Raw genomic sequence first — 24,593 nt, forward strand, 5'->3', positions numbered from 1 at the left:
TATATGCAGAAAATACATTTTATTATATTTTATAGTTTGATGTTTTGATAAATGTATATCTACTATTACTCCATCATCTCACTCCAGAAAGCTTAGCCTCTTTTAAGTCAACCTCTGTTTCTACCCTTGTAACTACTGATTTCTATCACTATAGATTAGTTTTGCTGAATCTAGAACTTCATATAATAGAGTCATGAAGTAGGTACTCTTTTGAGTCTGGCTTCTTTTGTTCATCTTGATTTTAAAAGTTCATCCTTGTTGAATATAAGAATAGTTGCTTTTTTGTATTGCTAAGTAGTATTACAATTATACCAGAGTTTGTATATCATCCTATTAATGGATATTTGTGTTGTTTCTAGTTTTTAGCTGTTATGAATAAAGCTGTGAACTTGCATGTACAGTTGTTGAGTGGATATGTTTTTATTTCTCTTGGATAAATCCCTAAAAGTGAAATTGCTGATTAATAGAGTTAAATATACGTTTACCTTTATAAGGAACTGCCAGACTGTTTTCCAAAGTGATTATACTAGTTCTGTAAGAAAGTTTCAGTTGCTTATCATCACCAACACTTAGTATTGTTAGGCTTTTTTTTAAACGTTAGCCATTCTAGTGAGTGGAGTTTAGTATGTTACTATAGTTTTATTTTTTAATTTTTTTGTTACTGTGATTTTAATGTGCATTTCCCTGATGATTGATGAAATTGAGCATCTTCTTAAGTGCCAGTTGACTATTCATGTATGTTCTTTTGTGAAGTATCTAGTAAAGAAAGTATTTTATCTCTTAAAAAAATAAAGTAAAATTTACCTACGTTACATTTATACTTTTTTGGGTCAGTATTATTTGGGATAATAGCACTTTCTGATTGTTTGCAGTGGAGAGCACTCCTGTTATTGACAACATTCCTGGACATAGATTTTTCCATTACTTCAAATAAAGTCAGCATCCACTTACTGGGCCATGTACCTGTCAATCTTTAGGGTCTGCCATGTCTGCTCAGGGTAGAACTTTTGTGCCATAAACCTAGCAGCATGGATGGTGGTACAAGTAACTTCAGGCTGGACTATCACATTTCCTCCTTAGATTTAGTAGATTTTCTTGAATAAATGCTTCTCATTTTGTTGTTTGATCAATTTTCAGAGTCTACTTATTTTTGACCGTCTTATCCTATTTTCTCTTTGGTTTTAGAGAAGATCTTCTTTGTATTCTTTTTAGTTTTCCTCTAGTCTTTTTCTTTTTTTCTTTTTTTTAATTTTTAATTTTTTTTTTTATTTATGATAGTCACACAGAGAGAGAGAGAGGCAGACACATAGGCAGAGGGAGAAGCAGGCTCCATGCACCGGGAGCCCGACGTGGGATTCGATCCCGGGTCTCCAGGATCGCGCCCTGGGCCAAAGGCAGGCGCCAAACCCCTGCGCCACCCAGGGATCCCCACATTAAGAATTTTACCTTTAATAAGGAAAATTTTGTTTTTACCTCTGGGATAAGACTATTAATAATAAACCTCAATTTTTTTATTTTGAAAAAAATTTCAAACTTGTAGAATAGAAGCAAAAATGGTACAATGATATCTTATATACCCTAACCACAGTTCAATGATCATATTTAGGAAATTAACATCAGTACATTTCTGTTTATGTTAGTCTCTCATATTTTGCTAGGTTTCCCTATAATGTCTTTATAGCATTTCCCTCAACTGCTCAGTCCAAATCATGCATTTTATGTACTTGTCAATATCTCTTTATTCCTCTCTAATCTTGATTGTTTCTTGGCCTTCCTTTGACTTTTGTTATTGTTGATATTTACAAAGATCATTTGATTTCTAGAATGTTCCTCAATTTGGTTTTCTCCATTTCCTCATAATTTTGTTTAGGTTACGCATCTTTTGGCAGGAATACGATGTAAAAGAATCTGCACAAAATATGGTTTGTGCATCACATACGTGACACCAGTTTGGTACCTGTCATTTATGTTAACTTAGATGATTTGCTTAAGATAGTGTTCATCAAGTTTATTTTCTCTAAAATTACCATTTCCTCCTTTGTCCTTAATAAATAATCTGTGGGGAGGTACATTTACACAGTGTAAATACCATTTTTCTCAGTAAACTTTGATCACATAGTTTTTTGCATGCTTAATGATGCATGCCTGAATCAGTTATTACCATGGTGGTGACAAAAAGGTAGATTATTACAATTTTGATACTTTCTAATGGTTTCAGTTTTAGTGTTCCTGAGAGAGCCTTCTTTTCTCTAATAATGAGAATTATAAAGTACTTGGCTGTTAACCTGGTTAAATCATGGGTTTATTTTTTATCTGGTTTTTAGGTTCATGTACTGGACAGACTGGGGAGAAGTACCAAAGATAGAACGTGCTGGAATGGATGGTTCAAGTCGCTTCGTTATAATAAACACTGAAATTTACTGGCCAAATGGACTGACTTTGGATTATGAGGAACAGAAGCTTTACTGGGCAGATGCAAAACTCAATTTCATCCACAAATCAAATCTGGATGGAACAAATCGGTAAGATTGCCTCATAAATTTATTTTTAAGCTTTAAGTAAACATCATGATGTTTTGATATCATTATCAAATCATAAAGCCTAGTTTTATTAAGAAGAAATTAATGTTTTTGTTAGCTGAGTGTCAAAGAGGAAGAAGAATAGACTTTTAGCTTGTTCTTAAAAGAAGGTAACTACATTTTCATCTATCTTGGTAGGACTTAGAATTTACAAACTGTATTTTCTTTTTCTTTATTCTGAGCTAATTTAGTTCTTCAGTGATTCTCAAACAGGAATAGTATTTCTGCTCTCTCCCAGAGTGGGGAAATTTTGGTTAACAAGGACTGGGAGTGCTGCTGGCATTTTAGTTTTAGCTTATGGGAGATGAGAGATGCTAAACATCCTGCATTGTGCTGGACACCCAGCACAACAGTCCTGCTACTCAGAATTATCCATAGAGCCCCCCCAGGTGCTGCTCAGGGAAGCTCATTTGATACATCTGTAGACTAGGAAAGGGCCAGATGGTAAATATTTTTGGCTTTGTCGGTCATATGATCTCTGTTGCAACTACTTACTTCTGCTGTTGTGGTGTGAAAGCAGCTGCAGATAATATATAAGGGAAGGGGCAAGCTGTGTTTCGTAAAGCTTTATTTACAAAACATGCTAAGTCAGTGGGCTCTAGTTTGCTGACCCCAGGACTAGGAAAAAATCTGAATGCATGTGGCATACCGGTATTCAAGGAAGACAAAGTTATGATATCTAAACATAGAAATTTCTAGTCAGATCTTGTGCAGAATTTTAAGGATATTATCTATTTATGTTCTTGTTTTTGAATGAGTATTTTGGTTTCTAGTGGTCTCATTCTTAAGATTTCAGCAGTTAGGTTGTTGAAGGAATTTTTTCCAAGTGTAAACATTTGTGAGTTATCTGAACTTTGAATCAGGAAGCATTTAGAAGTACTGAAAATCATGAAAGATTTAAATAATTTATTAAAATAAAGTTTTTGTAATTATGGAGTTGGAGTAATTTTTTTTTGCTTTGTTTTAAAAAAGGATGAAATGACTTACAACAAGATGGTTTACAAATAAGTAGAAATAAGTCAGGAGAAGTATATAATGAATATAAAAACATAATTGCTTTGTTTGAACTTCAATTTTGGCTTTAAGAAGGATGGTAGGAGGTAAATCTGTCCATGTCATTGTTTTTTTGACGTCCTCAGAATACTTACACAAAAACTAATGAAACTAGATAGCAAATCCAAAAACATACCATAAAACTAACCTCAGGCATCCAAAAATAAGAGCAGGTAAGAGCAGACCACTAACAGCCACGAGACCTCCATAGTATTACTATTTGTGCAAGAGTAAGCAGAGAGAGTTGAGTGAGGTATTTTATAGAACTTAAAAGCAGGCCTCCAAAATAGCCTAAACTATTTAGTAGACAATGTGGTGGACTATATTAAGAGTAGCAGCTGAAATGAGGTAGTGGGGGGGGGTTGCCCACTCTAGTATCAGACAAGTATGATATGTTCATGGTAAAGACAGGTTACAGCAATCTGGCTCCAAAGAATTCTTGAAATGGAGCTGCTAGAGTTCTCGATCAGCACAGGGTTACTGCAGTGAGTGGAAACACAATTGATTACAATAGTAGCATCAAAATTGAGCAGAACAGGGAACATGAGAGGATCAAAAGAGGAAGAAAAGAGAAGATTCAGATAAGGATAGGCAGAGAAACAGCTGAGAGTTCTCAGGACGCTACCATATTGTTTAACATTACATGAAAACAACAGAAGAGTGAATTCTGTAAAGTTAGAAAAACTACCTTTAACACCTTTAACACCACTTTCTAAAAAATCCAGGAAAACTAATTTCCTGTAAATGTGAGAAACACAACAGTCAAGGTAAAAATCCCATTTAAGGTTCTTATAAAGAACATCTTACATTTATAACAGTATTTTAAGCTAATAATAATTTTTAAAAAAATATTTTATTCATTTATTCATGAGAGAGGCAGAGACACAGGCAGAGGGAGAAGCAGGCTCCATGCAGGGAGCCTGATGTGCGACTTGATCCCAGGACCCCTGGACCATGATCTGCTGAAGGCAGATGCTTACCAACTGAGCCACCCAGGTGTCCCTAATAACAATTTCTAATGCATCTTAAGCTTTATAGTTTTTACTGTCCCTCCCACATTTATTGTTTCTGATGTCACAATTTAAATCTTTTTACCTTGTTTATCCATTAACACTTTTTACTATTTTTACTATTATTTTTTAAATTTCATAAGATTTATAAGTGATTTACCCACCAGTATTACAAAATTAGAGTATTCTGAATTTAACCATAGATTTACTTTTTTACCAGTATACTTTCATGTTTTCTTATTAGCACTCTTGTTTCAGCTTGGGGAAGTGCCCTGAACATTTCTTGTAAGGCTAGGCTAGTCTGACAGTGGTAACTCCTTCAGTTTTTCCTTGTCTAGAAAATTCTTTGTTTCTCTTTCCATTCATGGTGTGTAGAGTATTCTTGGTTGACAGCTAGCACCCTCCCACCTCTGCACTTTGATTATATCTTGCCACCCCCTTCTGGCCTCCAAAGTTTCTGCTGAAAAATAGGCTCATGATCTTAAGGGGTTTCCCTTGTGTGAATCAAGTTCTTTTTCTTCTTGTTGCTTTTAAGATACTTTTTGTTTTTAACTTTTGGCAATTAAATTATAATGTGTCTTGGTATGGATTTTTTGGGGGATTCACCTTATTTGAAAGTTTATGGGCTTCCTGTATCTGGATGTCTGTTTTTTTCCCCAGGGTAGGACATTTTCTTTCCGTAAATTTTCTGCTCCTTTTGCTTTATCCTCTCCTTCTGGGACCCTTATCATGCCTGTGGGGGTCCACTTGATGGTCTCCTAAAAGTCCCTCAAGCTGTCTTCATTTTTATTCTTTTTTTCTTTCTGCTTCTTTAGATGAATTCTTTTGCCCCGTCTGAATTTGCTGATACTTTCTTCCCCTTGATCTAGTCTGTTGAACCTCTCTATTGAATTTTTCAGTTTAGTTATTGTATTCTTTAGGTCTCTGATTTTTGTTGGTACTTTCCTGTATTTTCTGTCTCTTTTTTTGAAATTCTCACTTTGTTCATGCATTGTTCTGCTCACCTTGGTAAGCGTCTTTATAACTGTTATTTTGAACTCTTTATCAAGTAAATCATGTATCTTTGTTTCATTAAGATCTATTTCTGGAGTTTTGTCTTGCTTTTTTGTTTGGTGATCATGGTATCTCCCCTGCCAGGTAAGTATTTGCTCTTTTGTTTGGAACATGTTCTGTTTTTTTCATTTTTCTTGACTCTGTATTGGTTTCTACACATTAGATAAAAAAATTCCTTTCTCAGTCTTGATGGAATGGTTTTCTGTAGGAGATGAACTTTTTCAGTAGCCTGGCCTGAGTTCTTGGTTGTCACTCAAACTTTTGTGATTGCCCAAACTGCCTTCTTTATTCTTAGTGACTCCCAGTAGTTGAGGGTGTGCCAAGATTTGTCAAATGTTCTAAAGGGGAGGAGCACCTAGATGCAGGTTGATTGGAAGCTGGATCTCTCCTGTGGTAGCTGGGAAAGTATGTTTAGGGGCCTTCCAGGGAGAGACTTAGAGATTGACATTTTTGCTTGCTCCCTCTGCACTGGACCCAGGTATACAGCCACTGAAGATGTTGCTGTTTTACCCATTAAGAACTACTTCATTGCTATAGTCCTGTGCAACTTAGGAAAGCCCCATAGGCTTTCAGAGACAGGTGATACAGAGGCTCTTCCTTTGGTGGCATCTGTAAACCTGGTGCATCAGGTATATGTATAAATTAATTGTGTGGAGATAGTGGAAATTTGGAGTGGGGTAGACAGAAAGGGCAGACATGGTATCTGAAGATTTCCCTCATCTCCTGGGAGGATTGCTCACAGCCCCTGGATGTCTACTAAATTAGAAACCTGACCTCAGGCTGCTTTCAGGGAAATAGATTTCCTACAGGGAAATACTGGGCCATGGGTGACTCTGACTATTTCCTCTGTGCTGAACCTGCTGGGATTGATATCTTACATAAGCCTCTTGGTAATAACCAAAAGCAAAAAAAAAAAAAAAAAATCTGTATGTACAGAAAAGTTTAATAAGAATCTAAGCATACTTCTACAGAAATTCAGATCACAAAATAAGAGAGCAAGAGAAGAACAAAGAAACAAATGGAATACAAAACAGCCAGAAAACAATGAACTAAATGGCAGTATTTAAGTCTATATGTCTCAATAACTACTTAGTATAGAAATGGACTAAATTCTTTAATGAAAACACATTGACTGGCAGAATGGATAAAAACACAAGACTCACTAGTTTCTGCCTGCCTACAAGAGACTCCCTTTAGCTTTAAAGAGAATACACACTCTGAAAGTGAAGGGATGAAAAGATACATGTGAATGGAAACCCAAAGAAAGCAGGGCTAACTATACTCAAATCACACAAAATACACTTTAGCCACAGACTGTAACAAGAGACGAATATTTATTATGTAATGATAATGAGGGTAGTCCAACAAGAGGCTATAATTTTGTAAATATTCATACACTCAACATCAGAGTGCCTAAATAATGTAAAGCCAGTATTAACAGATTTGGAGAGAGACATAGAAAGCAATGCAACAATTATAGGGGGTTTCAGTACCCCACTTTAAACAACAAATAGATCACAAAGGCAGAAAATCAGTAAGGAAACACTGGCCTTAAATTTCCTGTTAGGCCAGGTAGACTTAAGAGACATTTAAAAACACTCCACTCCATCCAATATTACTAGAACACACATTTTTCTCCAGTGCATATGAAATATTCTCCAGCATAGATCATATGTTAGTCCACAGACAAGTCTTAATAAATTTAAGAAGATTGAAATCATATCAGGCATTTTTTTCTGATCACAGTGGTATGAAAGTAGAAATCAGGTACAAGAAGAAAAGTGGAAAATTATCACCTTATACCTGTTAGAATGGCTGTTTTGAAAAAGACAAGAATTAAGTGTTGGGGGCAGCCCCCATGGTGCAGTGGCTTCCTGCATGGATCCTGCTCCTCTCTCTGCCTGTGTCTCTGCCTCTCTCTCTCTCTCTCTCTCTGAATAAATAAATAAAAAATCTTAAAAAAACCAAAAGAAGTAAGTGTTGGCAAGGAGTGGAGAAAAGGGAACTCTTGACCTTATTGGTGAGAATGTAAACTGCCACAGCCACTGTGGAAAACAATATGGAGGTTCCTCAAAAAACAAAACAAAACAGAACTGTGTGATCCGACAGTTCTACTTTTGGGTATCTGAAGAAAACAGAAACACTGACTTAAAAATACATGTGTACCCCCATGCTCTTTGCAGCATTATTTATAATAGCTAAGATATGAAAACAACCTAAGTGTCCTTTGATAGATGAATGGATGAAAAAAATGTGGTGAATTCCAAAAAAGAATATTATTCAGTTATAAGAAAGAATGAAATCTTACCACCTGAAAGAACATGGATGGACCTTAAGGGCATTAGACTAAGTGAAAGAAGTTAGAGAAAAAAAAAAAAAGAAAGAAGTTAGAGAATGACATATACTGAACTCACTTGTATGTAGAATCTAAAACAAAAGCAAAAAACAAAAAAACCTGCAAAACCACCAGGCTCATAGATACAGAGAACAGAGTGATGGTTGCCAGAGGCAGGGATGAGTGAAAAGGGAGTCAAAAGGAAAAGGTACAAAATTTAATTATAAAATAAATGTCAGGGGGATGTAACGTACAGCATGGCAATTATAGTTAATAACACTGTATTGCATACTTGAAAGTTATTAAGAATAAATCTTAAATGTTCTCTTTATAAGAAAAATACTCTATGTATGGTGATGGATGTTAACTAGACTTACTGTAATGATCATTTTGAAATATATACAGATATCAAATGCTTATATTGTACACCTGAAATTAATATAATGTATGTTAGTTATTCCTTAATACAAAAATAGGAAAATTTACAGACATACAGTGATAAAACAAGATCTTCTGAATAATCTGTGGGTCAAGGAAGATATCAAAAGGGAAATAAAGAAATAGCTGAGACAAATGAAAATAGAAATGCAATATTCCATCACTTTTATGGGATACAACAAAAGCAATTCTAAGAGGGAAGTTCATAGAAATAAATGCCTACATTAAGAAACAAAAGGTCTCAAACAACCTAAATTTATACCTCAAAGAACTAGATAAAGAATAGACTAAGCCCAGAGTTGCCAGAAGGAAGGAAATACCAAAGAATCAGAGTGGAAATTCATGAAATAGAGACTATAAAAACAATAGAAAAAAAATCTGTCTAATGAAGAGTACTTTTTGGAGAGAAGAACAAAATAGACAAACCTTTAGCTAGACCTAAGAAAAAAGAAGACTGAAATAAAATCAGAAATGAAAGAGGAGACATTACAGCTGGTGGTACCACACAAATACACAGGATCAGAAGATACTACTATGAACAAGTATACACCAATAAATTGAACAACCTAAAAGAAATGGCTAAGTTCCTAGAAACATATGACCTGTTAAGACTGAATCATAAAGAAATAGAAAATCTGAATACACCAATTACTTATAAGGAGATTGAATTACTTATAAGGAGTAATTCAAAACCTACAACAAACAGAAGTCTAGGACCAGACTGGTTCACAGGTGAACTCTACCAAGCACTTGAAAAAGAATTGATACCAACCAACCCTTCTTAAAATCTTACACAAAATAGAAGAGGAAACACTTACACATTTTATGGGCTTATATTACCCTGATAGGAAAGCCAGACGAGGAAGTACAAGGAAAAAAATAACTACAGACCAGTCTTGTCTTGTCTTGTCTTGTCTTGTCTTGTCTTGTCTTGTCTTGTCTTGTCTTGTCTTGTCTTGTCTTGTCTTGTCTTGTCTTGTCTTGTCTTGCCTTTCCTTTCCTTTCCTTTCCTTTCCTTTCCTTTCCTTTCCTTTCCTTTCCTTTCCTTTCCTTTCCTTTCCTTTCCTTTCCTTTCCTTTCCTTTCCTTTCCTTTCCTTTTCTTTTCTTTTTTCCTTTCTTTTCCTTTCTTTTCCTTCCCTTTCCCTTTCCCTTTCCCTTTCCCCTTCCCCTTCCCCTTTCCCTTTCCCTCCCTCCCTCCCTCCCTCCCTCCCTCCCTCCCTCCCTCCCTCCCTCCCTCCCTCTCCTTCCTTCCTTCCTTCCTTCCTTCCTTCCTTCCTTCCTTCCTTCCTTCCTTCCTTCCTTCCTTCCTTCCTTCCTTCAAGATGTTATTTATTTATTCATGAGAGACACAGAGAGAGGCAGAGACATAGGCAGAGGGAGAAGCAGGCTTCATGCAGGGAGCCCGATATGGGACTTGATTCTGGGACTCCGGGATCATGCCCTAAGCCGAAGGCAGACACTCAACTGCTGAGCCACCCAGGCATCCCCATATAAGCCTTGAAATGCGGTTTTAAGTGTCAGTTGCTTTTGGACACCGATAACACAAGACTCTTATATACATTTCCTAATATACATTAATACTCCTACACACTGTCACTGCAGAAGGTATATTACCTTTAAGATTGTTATATGATTTGTGAGATGTAAAATGCATAGTTCTTTCATCTCCAATTGCAACATTGGGAGGACTGCAATGTTTATTTTAAAAGAAGAAAATTATCAAAGGGCATCTGAGTGGCTCATTTGGTTAAACATCTGACTCTTGATCTCAGCTCAGGTCTTGATGTCAAGTTGTGAGTTCAAGCCCTGTGTTGGGCTCCATGCTTACTTAAAAAATACTTGTAGATTTTGGATAAATGCAGTACAGTAAGTATATTTTGTCTTCCTTATGATTTTCTGAGTAACATTTTCTTTTCTCTAGCTTACTTTATTGTAAGAATGTAATATATAATATACAAAGCATTTGTAAATTGGCTCTTTATGTTATCAGTAATGTTTCTCATCGATAGTAGGCTTTTTTATTGGTAGTTAAGTTTTTGGGGAGTCAAAAGTTATGTGTGGGTTTTCCACTGCTTTGGGGATCAGTGCCCTTAAACCCTGCATTGTCAAGTGTCAGCTGTATTGTTAAGGTAGCATTTCTCCCTAAATTGATCTAGAGATTCAACAGTCTCAACAAAAATTCCAAAGGAGTTTTTGAATGTGTGCGCATGCATGTGCGCACATGTGCATGCACACTTTTTTAAATGACAATTGAATCTAAAATTTGTATGGGAATGCCTAGAACCTATTAAAATACTTCAATTGATTTTATGAAGGTAAAAAATGTATGACATCTTTCAACTTGATTTCAAGATTTACCATAAAGTTAGAGTAATTAAAATAATGAGGTGTATTAAATCTAAGGATAGACACCAATGAAATAAAATAAAGTTCAGAATCAGGAGCACAAACCCTATGTATGGCCCAGCAATTGCACTACTGGGTATTTAGCCCAAAGATACAGATGTAGTGAAACAGTGGGACACCTACACCCCAATGTTCATAGGTGTAATGTCCACAATAGCCAAACTGTGGAAGGAGCCATGATGTCCTTCGACAGATGAATGGATAAAGATGATGTGGTACATAAATACAATGGAATATTATTCAGCCATCAGAAGGGACGAATACCTACCATTTACTTAGACGTGGATGGAACTGGAGGGTGTTATGCTGAGTGAAATAAGTCAATTGGAGAAAGACAGTTATCATATGGTTTCACTTATACATGGAATATAAGAAATAGTGAAAGGGCAGCCCTGGTGGCTCAGCGGTTTAGCGCCGCCTTCAGCCCAGAATGTGATCCTTGAGACCCGGGATCAAGTCCCATGTCGGGCTCCCGGCATGGAGCCTGTTTCTCCTTCTGCTTCTCCCTCTGCTTGTGTCTCTGCTTGTGTCTCTGCCTCTCTCTCTCTCTCTTTCTTTCTGATGAATGAATAAATAAAATCTTAAAAAAAAAAAAGAAATAGTGAAAGGGACTATGAGGGAAAGGAGGAAAAATGAGTGGGGAAAAATTAGAGAGGAAGACAAATCATGAGAGACTCCTAACTCTGGGAAACAAAGGGCTCCAGAAGGGGAGGAAGGTGGAGACATGGGGTAACTGGGTGATGGGCACTAAGGAGGGCACATGATGGGATGAACACTGGGTGTTTTATGTTGGCAAATTGAATTTAAATAGTAAAAAAAAAACAGGAACACATAGAGTTAACTGATTTTAAAGTAGGTATCAAGGGTGTAAATATGCTGTTTTAACCTGCCTTCACAGACACTAAAGAAAAATAATAAGCTTTTAACATCTTGGGGGAACAATAAAAACCCTCTGTGGAAAATAATTCCTAATGACTAGGCTCAGGTTTTTAAGTTATTAAAGAACACTTTGTTTTGTCAGTGTTACTCATCTGCAGTAGGAAATGTGGGGGAATGGTTGGAGGCAAGTCTAAGAGGATGAATAGGAGGCAGCAGATCATGTGGGTCTAATATTCTAAGATAGGCATTTGAATTTTATCCTGAAAAGTAGTAGGAGTCATTGGAGATTTTCAAGTAGCAAACTGACCTGGCTGGATTTACCTTTTAGAAATCCCAATTTGATAGTTGTATAGAAAATGGTTTGAAGGGCACTTGGGTGGCTCAGTGGGTTGAGTGTCTGTCTTTGGCTTGGGTCATGGTCCCACGGTCCTGATATCAAGCCCTGCTATGGGTTCTCTGCTCATTGAAGAGCCTGCTTCTCCGTTTCCATCTGCTGCTCACCCTGCTTATGCGTGCGCTCTCTCTGTCAAATAAATCTTTAAAAAAAAAAAGGAAAAAATATGGTTTGAGGATAATTTGCATTTAGTTCACTCTCTTGAATCTTCCAGTAAGTCATCATTATTCTCCAGTGAAGTACAAACTCTTCATTGTGACTTAAATGATCTAATTCCTTTATCTCATTTTAGAAAAATGTTCTCACATTTCTTCCCTTTAGGATTGCACATTATGTTCCAATCCTAATAAACTACCTGTAACTTTCTGAATATATATCTATGATGACTCTTTTTTCTGCTTTGAATGGCTGGTTAGATTAAAGTGCCATTCATTTGAGATGGATTTAGAAAAGTAGGATAGATTGTTTTTTCTTAACTTTTTTCTTTTCTTTAATGTAGGAAGAGGACAAAGTTGAGTTCAGCTTTGGACTTACTTGCAGTTGAGTTGCTTAAAGAAAACTATGGTTATGAAGTCTGGAGAGCTTTGGATATATGAGCCTGTAGCTCAGCAGAGCAGTCTCACAGGGAGATACAGATTTATAGTCATTATCAAGTTAATGGTTATTAAAGCCATGAACTATAAACATAGGCAAATTTTGCATCAGTGCCAGAGACTTAGGCAAAGATAACAACAACATACCAGAAACCTTGAAGAATTTCTGCAGGGTTCAAGATTGAAGAATGTCCCAGTCTGACTGAGCTGTTGTGAGATTAACCATACCTTTTGCCAGGGTTTGGGTTTCAGGAAACCCCTCTGACCTAGGCAGATTGACTTGATTCATCACCTACTGAGCTTGTGAAGAATCTGCTTTCCAAAGAAACAAGTTGAAGAGATTTACCCAAATAAACAATAATAACCACAACTCTCCAGAGGTGATGGCTAGAGGAGAGGGTTATGAGGAGGAGGAGGAGTGGGCTAGGGTGAAAGGTCGGCCTCATCTGGATTCTATTAGCACTTCTGGGAAACATACCAGGTACTGAAGGATACATATATTATGGCAACCATACTTGACATGATTAAGCATGTTATACAATGATCAGATATATAGTTAAAGCTGGCTGTGAATGAGCACAATGGTGTCAGAGAATAAGCAGACTCATGGTATTAACAGAATTCTTGGTACTATCAGAAACATGGAAAAAAAAAAAAGAATATGCTATTCTTGTTAGCCTTAAATCCTTCCAATGTGATTTGATTTCCAATTTGACTGCAAATTGAAAATTTATTGTAAATAAAGTCTTAATCTGAAAGCCTCGACCAGGAATTTATAGACTGTAACGGAATTGATCTCAACTTCCAATAAAGTACAGGCTTCCCTCTGATATACAAGCAAACAGGGAAAACAAATGAATGACCCATATTAAGGAATCAGAGCAAGTATCTTCCTGTAATCTCCTGTAAGATAGAGGAGAAAAAAAATTATCAGAGTTCAAGAGGACACAATATACATGCAAATAGAGTAAGTAGTATGAATACATTTGAGATCAGTAAAAATGGTGATAATAAAGAGCATGATTGTTTAAAACAGTTTAAGCAGTGAGGGCTAGATAGATGAGTAAAAAAAAAAGTGAAATGGAATTTAACCTTGAGAAATTCTCCCACAACTTAGAGAAACAAAGATGAGAAAAATAGAAGAAAAGATGTGAGATCTGGAGGTTGATGCAGGGGTTGTTCATGTGTTACATTACTGCAACAGAAAGACATAAGATATGCAAGGAATCAAAATAAACTCTTTCCATTGCCCTTTCTGAAAAAGTTATTTGATATGCTTCAGAATTAAAATGTAGAGCTTGAGTGAGGAAGGCAGATAATTAAATTGTATTAAACATGGAGTTAAATCTAGTAATTGCTGTTAATGTGCTTTTAAAATTTGATGAGACCATGAGATATTTTGAAATAGAAGATAAAAAAGTGTATAATAATTATGTCAATATCAGGTGTTATCAGTAAAAAATGAGAAATGATGGTGGAATGCTTAGATGAGGAAGAAGAGCATGCAGGAGTAAAGCCATCTTAACATCGTACTTATACATGGGGCTATCAGTAGATACTGCCTTATTCTTGCATTGCTAGTTACCTAACTTGGATCAAATATGATTTAAAAACATAAGGGTAATTAAAATTGAGTAAAACAGGTTGTATAATTCTCCAGATTCCTAGAGACATAAAAGGAGCATATAGGGGATCCCTGGGTGGTGCAGCGGTTTAGCGCCTGCCTTTGGCCCAGGGCGCGATCCTGGAGACCCGGGATTGAATCCCACATCGGGCTCCCGGTGCATGGAGCCTGCTTCTCCCTCTGCCTATGTCTCTGCCTCTCTCTCTCTGTGTGTGTGACTATCAAAAATAAAAAAAAATTAAAAAAATAAAGGAGCATATAAACTCAATCTAGGGGGAAAAGTCTATGAAAAGGGGGAGAGTTAGAGAGAAAGAAACAGTAAAAATGGACAATATAAGAAAGAGTAGGATTCAGCAGTTACGGTGTTAAATATAAATGCAAGATACAGATACTATAATATGAATGTTGAACAGTATCTGTTTTTAATCATCCTGCCCTATTGTAAAACATTTAAGTTGTAATTTTTTACTTCTATAAATATTGTTGGAATGAAGGGGAGCCTTATGAATGAGTCTGCATCTTTGATTACATCCTGAGAATTAATTACTAGAAGTAGGATTTGTACATCAAGGTGCATAGAGATGTTAAGGGTTTTTTTTTTTTTTGGAGATGATTTTAATGATTTCCATTGTCACACACAGTATATGTCTGCATCTTTTATCATTTTTTTACATTAAGTATAAGAAAACATTTTCATCCATTTTGAAATTTAAAAATATGTTTTACTTGTATTAATTATATTTTTTCTTTACTGATGAGAGCGAGTATTTTCCATAGTGTTAATTATAGTGGATTCTCATAATCATTGGTACTTAATTTTATAAAGTTGTTGCAAACACTGAGATGGTGAATACAGGACTAGTTCTCTTGAGAAATACAGAATCAGATTGCTGCTAGCTTGTGGTCAGAACATTTTCATCAGCTGATCATTTCATATTCTTTTTTAATGTATGTTTCTGCCTAAAAACACCTTATTTATTATATAATGTTGAGTGTTGAACAATATGGGTGTTTAAGTTATAGCACAATCATTCAATGTAGTGTTGTATAGCCATCAAAAATACTGTGGAAGAAATGTTTAATAACATGATGAAAATCTTTATAATACGTTATTAAGTGAAAAGAGGTCATTATGATGCAGTAAATGCCACAAATTTGCAAAACCTCACTTTTGGAAGAAAAAAAAGATGAGAGAGTAAGTTGGGGTCTTTCAAAATAAGTTAACCATTTTTCTCAGGGCAAATTAGTCACTTTTAAGGAGAAACAGGGACTTTGGGGCTTTCCTGCAAATATTCCCACAGTGAAGATGATCAGTAATTAGGGGGTAGGAAAGGCTCTTTATTCTTGGCTTAGTGCAGGTGCCTGCATCATTTCTTGGTTTGGCTCAGCTTTTTTCCTTCTGTCCTTTGGGGGCTATGATTTAGAACAAATGGATTTTTACCTGATTTTAAATTCTAAACCTTCTTGATTACTTGGTTTCCTATTGCACCTTAACTATTACAAATATAGAAACCAGTTTTTCTATTCCTTGATGTTTGGGAATTGCTTATGTTTGTATATATACATGTACATATTGTACACATGCTTATAATAAAGGACTAGGAAGAGGGATCCCTGGGTGGCGCAGCGGTTTGGCGCCTGCCTTTGGCCCAGGGCGCGATCCTGGAGACCCGGGATCGAATCCCACATCGGGCTCCCGGTGCATGGAGCCTGCTTCTCCCTCTACCTATGTCTCTGCCTCTCTCTCTCTCTCTCTCTGTGACTATCATAAATAAATAAAAAATTAAAAAAAAAGGACTAGAAAGATGTTCTTTTTATTTCTATTTCCAATTTTTTTTTATGATTTTATTTATTTACTCAGACACAGAGAGAGAGGCTGAGACCTAGGCAGAGAGGGAGAAGCAGGCTTCATGCAGGGAGCCCAATGTGGGACTTGATCCCGGAGTTGAGCCCTGGGCCAAAGGCAGGCGCTCAACTGCTGAGCCACCCAGGTGTCCCTCTATTTCCAAATTTTTATGGGGAGTATATATCAGGAGATACATAATTACTTTGGGAAAAAGTAAATACCAGATTTTGATGACATGATTTAGAAACCTTTAATATTTCTCTTTTCCTCTACCCCAGATACAGGATGAACTTTACTTCTGTCTGGCCTACTTATAGTCTTTGAACACAGTGTAGTTCAGCCTTCCTTCACCTGAGGCCCAGTTAGATGTATAAGACACTATTCAAGTTGTTTGCCCATTTGTAGATTACTTATCTTACTGAGTTGTAAGAGCTTTATGTATTCTGGAAACACGTTTTTCATTGTATATATGATTTAGAGATATTTCCTTTCAACCGGTAGCTTTTATTTGCATTTTCTTGTCAGTGTGTTTCGAAGCAAAAAAGTTGGTTTTGATAAAGTGTAATCCACTAGTTTTTTCTTTTGCTAAAAGTGTTTTTGATGTCTTTAGAAGTCATTGCCTAATCCAAAGTCTTGAAGATTTACAGCTATGTATTCGTCTAAGAGTTTTATTGTTTTAACTCTTAAATTTATGCTACATTTTTGTATGCTATCTTACACTCTTAGGTCAAATTTCTTCTCAGATATTCAGTATTTTTCATGGAGTTGTGAATGCTTTAATTTCAATTTGTGTATTTACTCTTTAAAGATGCCATGTCTAAATGAGATCATAGAGTATTTGTCTTTCTCTAATTTATTTCACTTAATATAATGCCCTCAAGGTCCATCTACCTTGTTGCAAATGACAAGATTTCCTTTTTTTTTTTTTTATAGCTGAATAGTATTCTATTGCATATACACACACCACATTTTCTTTATACATTCATTTGTCCACAGGAACTTAGGTTGTTTCCGTGTCTTGGCTACTTTAACTAATACTGTAGTGAACATGGGGGTATGGGATGATTCTTTGACAAAGTGAATTTCATTTCCTTCAGATATTTACTCAGGAGTGGAATTGCTGGATCATATGGTTCTATTTTTAATTTTTGAGGAACTTCCATACTGTTGTAGCTGTACCAATTTATATTCCCATCATCAGTGCACAAAGGTTCCCTTTTTCCACATCCTTGTCAGTATTTGCTATCTTGTGTCTTTTTTTTTTTTTTTTTTTAAAATGAGTGCCTACCCCTAGGGAAAGGTCTGCTGAGGGACTTGTGGTTGAGCTGATTTATCATTTTTCTTGTCCCCGTGAGGAAATTTCTGCCTTTCTTCACTGCATGGCTTAGGGCTGTTTTTGCATTTGAGTAGGAGATTTGAGATTCTGTCTATGGAGTTCCTGTCTGGGTGAATTCAAAGCAGAGATCCCTGAGCGGGAGCACATGAGACATTGATCAAATATATAGGAAGCCCTACTAGATTCAGGCAGCTTTCTAGGCACTGACCACGACCATAATCCAGTCACAGAGCAAATAACATCACTTGAGTTCTAGATGGGAGTCAGACAGTCCTACAGTGCAGCCAATATGACATCATCCTGGCTTCTTCTAGGTGTGGATGAATCTTCTTTCCTGTTTTTTTTTTTTTTTAAATTTTTATTTATTTATGATAGTCACAGAGAGAGAGAGAGAGAGGCAGAGACACAGGCAGAGGGAGAAGCAGGCTCCATGCACCGGGAGCCCGATGTAGGATTCGATCCCGGGTCTCCAGGATCGCGCCCTAGGCCGAAGGCAGGCGCCAAACCGCTGCGCCACCTAGGGATCCCTTCTTTCCTGTTTTTTAAGTATAGTTTATACTTGATAACTATAATGTTATGTCACTTGACAAGTTTATACCTTACGTTACACTTACCCCAAGTATAGCTAATATCTGTCACCATACAATTCTATTACAATACCATTGACTATATTCCCAATGTGTTCTCTCTTTTTGATGATAGCCATTCTAACAGGTTTGAAGTGATACCTCATTGTGGTTTTGGCTTCTGATTCTCTGAGGACTAGTGATATTGAATATTTTTTCATATACCTGTTGACCATCTGAATATCTTCTTTGGAAAATGTCTTTTCAGGTCTTTTGCCTAGTTTTTAATTGGGTTATTTGTTTTTGATATTGTTATATAAGCTTTTTGTGTATTTGGATTTTAACCCCTTATCAAATGCATGGTTTGCAAATACTTTCTCCCACCTTGCAGGGTACCTTTTCATTTTGTTGACCACTTCTTCTAGGGGTTTTATGTTTATCATATCTTAGATTTAAGGTTTTAATCCATTTTCAGTTAATTGGTGTAAGATAGGGATCTAGTTTCATTCTTTACATGTGAATATCTGATTTTCCGTGCACCATTTATTGAAGAGGCCATCTTTTCTCCACTGAATATTCTTGACTTTTTTGTCAAATATTAGTTGATCATATCAATTTCTGTATTTTTTCATTGCTGGTGTGTAGAAATGCAATTTTTCCATATAATGTATATATGTATGTATTTTTTTAATTCTTTAGTATTTTCTGTATTTTAGAATTATGGCACCTGTGAATATGACAGTTCTTCCTTTCCAGTCTGGAAGCCTTCTATTCCTGTTTGATCGTGCTGACTAGATCTCTCTTACAGTGTTGATTAGAAGATATCCTTGCTTGTTCCTGATTTTGGGGGAAAATCCTTAATAATAATTATAATTATAAATAATAATTATTATAATAATTATTATGCCATTGAGCATGATCTTAGCAGTATGTTTTTTTTTTTTTTTGTAGACACCTTAATCAGGTTTAAGAAGTTTTCTTCTGTTCCTAGTTTCTTCACAGTTTATACCATGACTGGATATTATATTTTGTCCAGTGCTTTTTCTGCATCTATTGAGGTGATCATGTGATTTTGTTTTTTATTTTGTGAACGTGATGAATCTCTTTAATGATTTTTAGTTGTTAAACCACTCTTGTATTCTTCAGGTAAATCCCATTTGGTCATAGTTTATTTTTATTTTTTATTTTTTTTTTTAATTTTTATTTATTTATGATAGTCACAGAGAGAGAGAGAGAGGCAGAGACACAGGCAGAGGGAGAAGCAGGCTCCATGCACCGGGAGCCCGACGTGGGATTCGATCCCGGGTCTCCAGGATCGCGCCCTGGGCCAAAGGCAGGCACTAAACCGCTGCGCCACCCAGGGTTCCCCTGGTCATAGTTTAGAATCCTCTTTAGATGTTACTAGTTTCAGTTTGCTGACATTCTGTTGAGGATTTTTATATCTTTAGTCATAAGAGTTACTGGTCTGTAGTTTTATTTTTCTTATTCTTTGTCTGCCCTTGGTATCAGTGTAGTACTAATCTTATGGAATGAGGTGGGAAGTTCCTCTTTCTCTATTTTCTGGAAGAGTGTGGGATAAATATTAATTCTTCTGTAACTATTTAGTAGAAATCATTGGTGAAGTTATCTGGACCTGGGGATTTCTTTATGGGAAGATTTTAAATTATTAATTTCTTTAATTGTTCTAGGTCTTTAGGGTTTTTTTTTTTTATTTCTTCTTGAATCACTTTCGTTAATTTTTTCTTCTAGGAATAGTTCCATTTTGTCTAAGTTGTCATAAAGTTATTCACCAGATCTCCTTATAATCCTTTTAATTTCTATAAGGTCAATAGTGATGTCCCTCTTGTAGTCATGATTTTATTAATTTTCCAATTTATGTCTTTTTTCTTTTTTGGGGGGCCAGCCAAGCTAAAGGATAGTCTGTTTTCTGGATCTTTTCATAGAATCCACATTCAGTTTTACTGAACTTTTTTCTCTACTGTTTTTGTGTTTTAATATTTCATTGATCATCGCCCTAATATTTTTTTTCTTATGCTAGCTTTGCATTTAGTTTGCTTTTTATTTTTTTTCTAGTTTATTAAGCTTGATACGTTTTGAGATTATCTTCTTTTCTAATACAGGCACTTTAGGGATAAATTTATAAAATTTACCCTAAGCACTGCGCTGGTGGTATCCCATAAATTTTTTAAATAAATTTTTTATATGTTGTGTTTTCATTTCCTTTTAGCTTAATATATTTAAAATAATTTTTTGTGATTTCTTCTTGGACCCATTGCTTATTGAGAAGACATTAAGGAAGAATTTAGAAAAATTCAGAATTTAGAAAATTCTCATTTGTGGATTTCTCAAATTTTGTTACTGTTGATTTATTAATGAATTCTGTAGTTCTCAGAGAATACGCTTTATATGATTATTCAGTCTTTTAAAATGAATTGAGATTTGTTCTGTGACGTAGTATGCAGTCTATCCTGGAGTAAGTTCCCTGTGTACTTTCAAAAATGTTATGTTCTCCTGTTATTGGATGGGAATTTTCTTTAGAGTTTAGTTTAAATTAGTGGATAATGCTCAGATTTCCATATCCTTATTTTCTGTCTGGTGGGTCCTTTTTTTTTTTTTTTAAGATTTTATTTTTAAGTAATCTCTATCTCCAACATGAGGCTCAAACTTAAAACCCCGGGATCAAGAATTGAATGCTGCATCAACTAAGCCAGCTAGGCAACCTCATTTTGTCTAATTGTTCTGTACTTCTGTGAGAGTAGAATGTTCAGATCTTGGACTGTTCGTGTTGAACTGTCTTTTGCTTTCTTATTTGTCAGGTTTTTCTTCACTTGATTGAGGCTTTCTTTTTATGTGTGTATGTTTATAGTTTATCTTCCTCACGATTTGAATTTTTGTTGTTATAAAATGTACTTCTTTACCACCTGTATATCTTTGTCTTAAAGTATATGTTATCTGGTTGAGTCACTCCATCTCTCTTAATGGTTAGTGTTTGCTATGACCTTTTACTTTCAGCCAGTTATCTGTGAATATAAAATGTGTCTCTTTTTTTTTTTTTTAATTTTTATTTATTTATGATAGTCACAGAGAGAGAGAGAGAGAGAGGCAGAGACACAGGCAGAGGGAGAAGCAGGCTCCATGCACCGGGAGCCCGATGTGGGATTCAATCCCGGGTCTCCAGGATCGCGCCCTGGGCCAAAGGCAGGCGCCAAACCGCTGCGCCACCCAGGGATCCCAAAATGTGTCTCTTGTAGACAGCATATAGTTGAATCTTGTTTTGTTTTACCCAGTCTAACCATCTTTCTCTATACATAGAGGTATTTTTTTGAAAAGGAAAAACTGTGTATATTTAAGGTGTTCAACCTTTTGCTTTGATTGAAGTGTTTCTTCACCTTTAGTGTTACTAATGATATGGTTGGGTTTACATCCGACATTTTGATGGTTTTTTTAAAAGATGTTTGTTTTTGGATCTTTTTTTTTTGGTTCTTTTCTGCCTTTTGTATTTAGATATTTTCTAGTATGTCATTTTAATTTCTTTTTTGATTGATATATATATACATACATAGTACATCTATACACATATTAGATATTGAATATATGTATATATTTTAGAGAGGGAGAGAGGGTAAGGAGGGGCAGAGGGAGAGGAAGAGAGAATCTTCAGTAGGCCCTACACCCAGCACAGAGCCTGTCGCAGGGCTCGGTATCACAACCCTGAGATCATGACCTGAGCCAAAATCAAGAGTCTGAAGCTTAACCGTTTGAAACATCCAGGCCCTCCAATTTTTTAACTATATTTTTGAGAATAAAACAATTTTAGTGATTATTCTAGGGTTGTAATATGCATTTTGTCAAAATCTACTTTATGATAGTACTGAGGTAATTCCTTTTGTAAAGTATAAAATTTTACTTTAGTGTATCTTCATTCCCTCTCTCTTCCTTTTTGCTATTATTGTCGTTTATATTTGTTATAACCAATATCATGTTACAATCATTGCTTAATATGATCTTACATGTTTTAAAAGGGTTAAAGAGAAAAAAGAAGAAAGCATTGTATATGGGGCCTTTTTTTTTTTTTTTTTAAGATTTTATTTATTTATTCATGAGAGACACAGAGAGGGAGAGAGGCAGAGACACAGGCAGAGGGAGAAGCAGGCTCCATACAGGGAGCCCGACGTGGGACTTGATCCTGGGACTCCAGGATCAGGCCCTGGGCCGAAGGCGGCGCTAAACCCCTGAGCCACCCGGGCTGCCCTGGAGTCTTTTATATTAACCTACATAATTCACTGTTTCTGGTACTTCTTAATTCTTCTTGAGGATTTAAGTTAACATTTCGTCATTTCCTTACTCCAATATAATTCTGTTTTCTCCCCTGTCCTGTCCTTAGTCTTTCATACCTTTTATTTTTAAAAAATGTTGTGTTCTATTTCTTTTTGATTTTTAAAAATTCCTCCTTAGGGATGCAATGTGTACAGCATAATGACTATAGTTAACACTGCTGTATGATATACAGGGAAATTCTTGAGAATAAGTCCCATGAATTCTCATCCCAAAGGAAAAAAAAGGTTTTTTTTAAGTTTTTACATGAGATGATATTGAATAGTAGCTGAACCTATTGTGGTAATCATTTTAAAATATATGCAAATCAGACCATCATGCTGTATGCCTTCAACTTAATACAGTGATGTAGGTCAGTCATTTCTCAATAAAGCTGAAAAAAATCACAAAAAAAGAAAAAAATTCCTCCTTTTCAGTTTGTGTCCTTATTTGTTGTGTTTATTGATTCTTATGTTATTTCTACTTAAAACTTCATTTCTGAAGTGATTTATTCTTCTAATTCTTCAGCTCTGTCACCTCAGTTTTGAGGGTTTGTTTGTTTGTTTGTTTATTTATTTATTTATTTATTTATTTATTTATTTATTTATGATAGTCACAGAGAGAGAGAGAGAGAGGCAGAGACACAGGCAGAGGGAGAAGCAGGCTCCATGCACTGGGAACCCGATGTGAGATTTGATCCCGGGTCTCCAGTATCGCGCCCTGGGCCAAAGGCAGGCGCCAAACTGCTGCGCCACCCAGGGATCCCAGTTTTGAGGTTTTTAATGTTAATTTGTGTTATTCTTTTATGGCTAGTATTATGTTAAAGTATTATTTTGCAATAGGTTATAAATTTTATTTATTCCAGAGCCATACATTTCTGGCATATTTTGTCAGGATGTTATTCTTCTTTTTATTTTTGGTTTTGTTTTGAATACCAGGTTTTTAAATGAGATTTGCCCTTAATACTTTTATTGTCTTATTTTCATGTATAATTGTTTTTCTTGAGCTTGTGGAAGAAGGCAGTCAGTGTTCATCATAACTTTTGTAACTTGAAACTTGATAGAACTCTCATGGTGTGTGTGCTCTAAAAAATGGCACCTTGCTTTCTGACATTTCCTGTTTCCTTCTCCCGTTTTTTTTTTTTTCTGTACCTTATCTCTCTTACACCTATCATTCTCATTTTTCCTTCTACTCTCAGTAATTTATCCTCAGTATGGCAGCTTTGTCTGGAAGGGAACCCTGGAATGTCAGCTTTGAGAGTTCACAGTGGTTCAAAGTGCACTAGTCCCTTCAGTGCCAACCATGAATTCATTGTGTTCACTCATTTCTGGAGTGGCCCGAACCCCTCCTAGTCAGCTGATGTTCTTGATGTGTTTGCCCTGCTTTCCATTGTAATCTTATCTTGTGTGTTCTCCTGTTCTAGTTCTTCTCATTGCCCTGTTTTTTTCTTTCTGATTCCTCCTGCAAAAGTGCTGATGCCAGTCAGGTCTTCATGCATAGCTCTTGGTAGTTTTTCATGCCTTTTTGGATTTTGTGATAATATTTTTTTCCTTAGCTCTGTTGTGAATGTTGTCCGTGGGTTTTTGGTTTTGCTACCTAGTTGTTTTCTCTCTTTTCATGTGGAGGAATTGTGGAGATTTTTCATACTTGTGCTGCTACTACTGCTGTCATCTCAGGTATTATAACAACTTCACTTATGATGAAGGAGTCTCCCTCCCAAGGTTAGGTGCACATGTCAAAACTCATAACAGTAGTGCTTTCGTAGGACCAAACAAAGATTTATTACCCACATAGGTGGGGAATTCTGAAACAGGGGCAGAGGACAGCTTTCTGGGAAGAAGTCCAGAAACAGAGAAAGTGAATGCAAATGCACAAGTGTTCTACAAAGGTAAGTCCAGTTGGTGCAGATTTTGAAAGAAGCACACTCCCCAAGCATGGAATATGAAAAGAGGTAGCAAGTGGCTCTTGTATTTGTATTTGGGGGTATTGATGAGGTTGAGACCTATCCAGTACACTGCTGAAAATGACAGACACAGGGAAGGGATGATATTCAGAGGTTGTCAGCACTAAATCAAAACATCAGGGGATCCCTGGGTGGCTCAGCGGTTTGGCGCCTGCCTTTGGCCCAGGGCGCGATCCTGGAGTCCCGGGATCGAGTCCCACGTC

General features: G+C 36.1%; 1 protein-coding gene across 2 annotated transcripts in view; it reads left to right on the forward strand.

The window, feature by feature from the left end:
• LRP6 (LDL receptor related protein 6) overlaps positions 1-24,593 on the forward strand; it is a 166,714-nt gene that overhangs the window by 63,553 nt on the left and 78,568 nt on the right. For both annotated transcript variants that reach the window (XM_077871039.1, XM_077871038.1), the window contains one exon: positions 2,325-2,522. In XM_077871039.1, the coding sequence (XP_077727165.1) occupies positions 2,329-2,522 (194 nt within the window). In that variant the 5' untranslated portion in view covers positions 2,325-2,328. The remainder of the gene's footprint in view (positions 1-2,324; positions 2,523-24,593) is intronic.

The sequence above is a fragment of the Canis aureus genome, chromosome 25, assembly GCF_053574225.1.
Source record: "Canis aureus isolate CA01 chromosome 25, VMU_Caureus_v.1.0, whole genome shotgun sequence".
In the NCBI taxonomy this organism is placed as follows: Eukaryota; Metazoa; Chordata; class Mammalia; order Carnivora; family Canidae; genus Canis; species Canis aureus.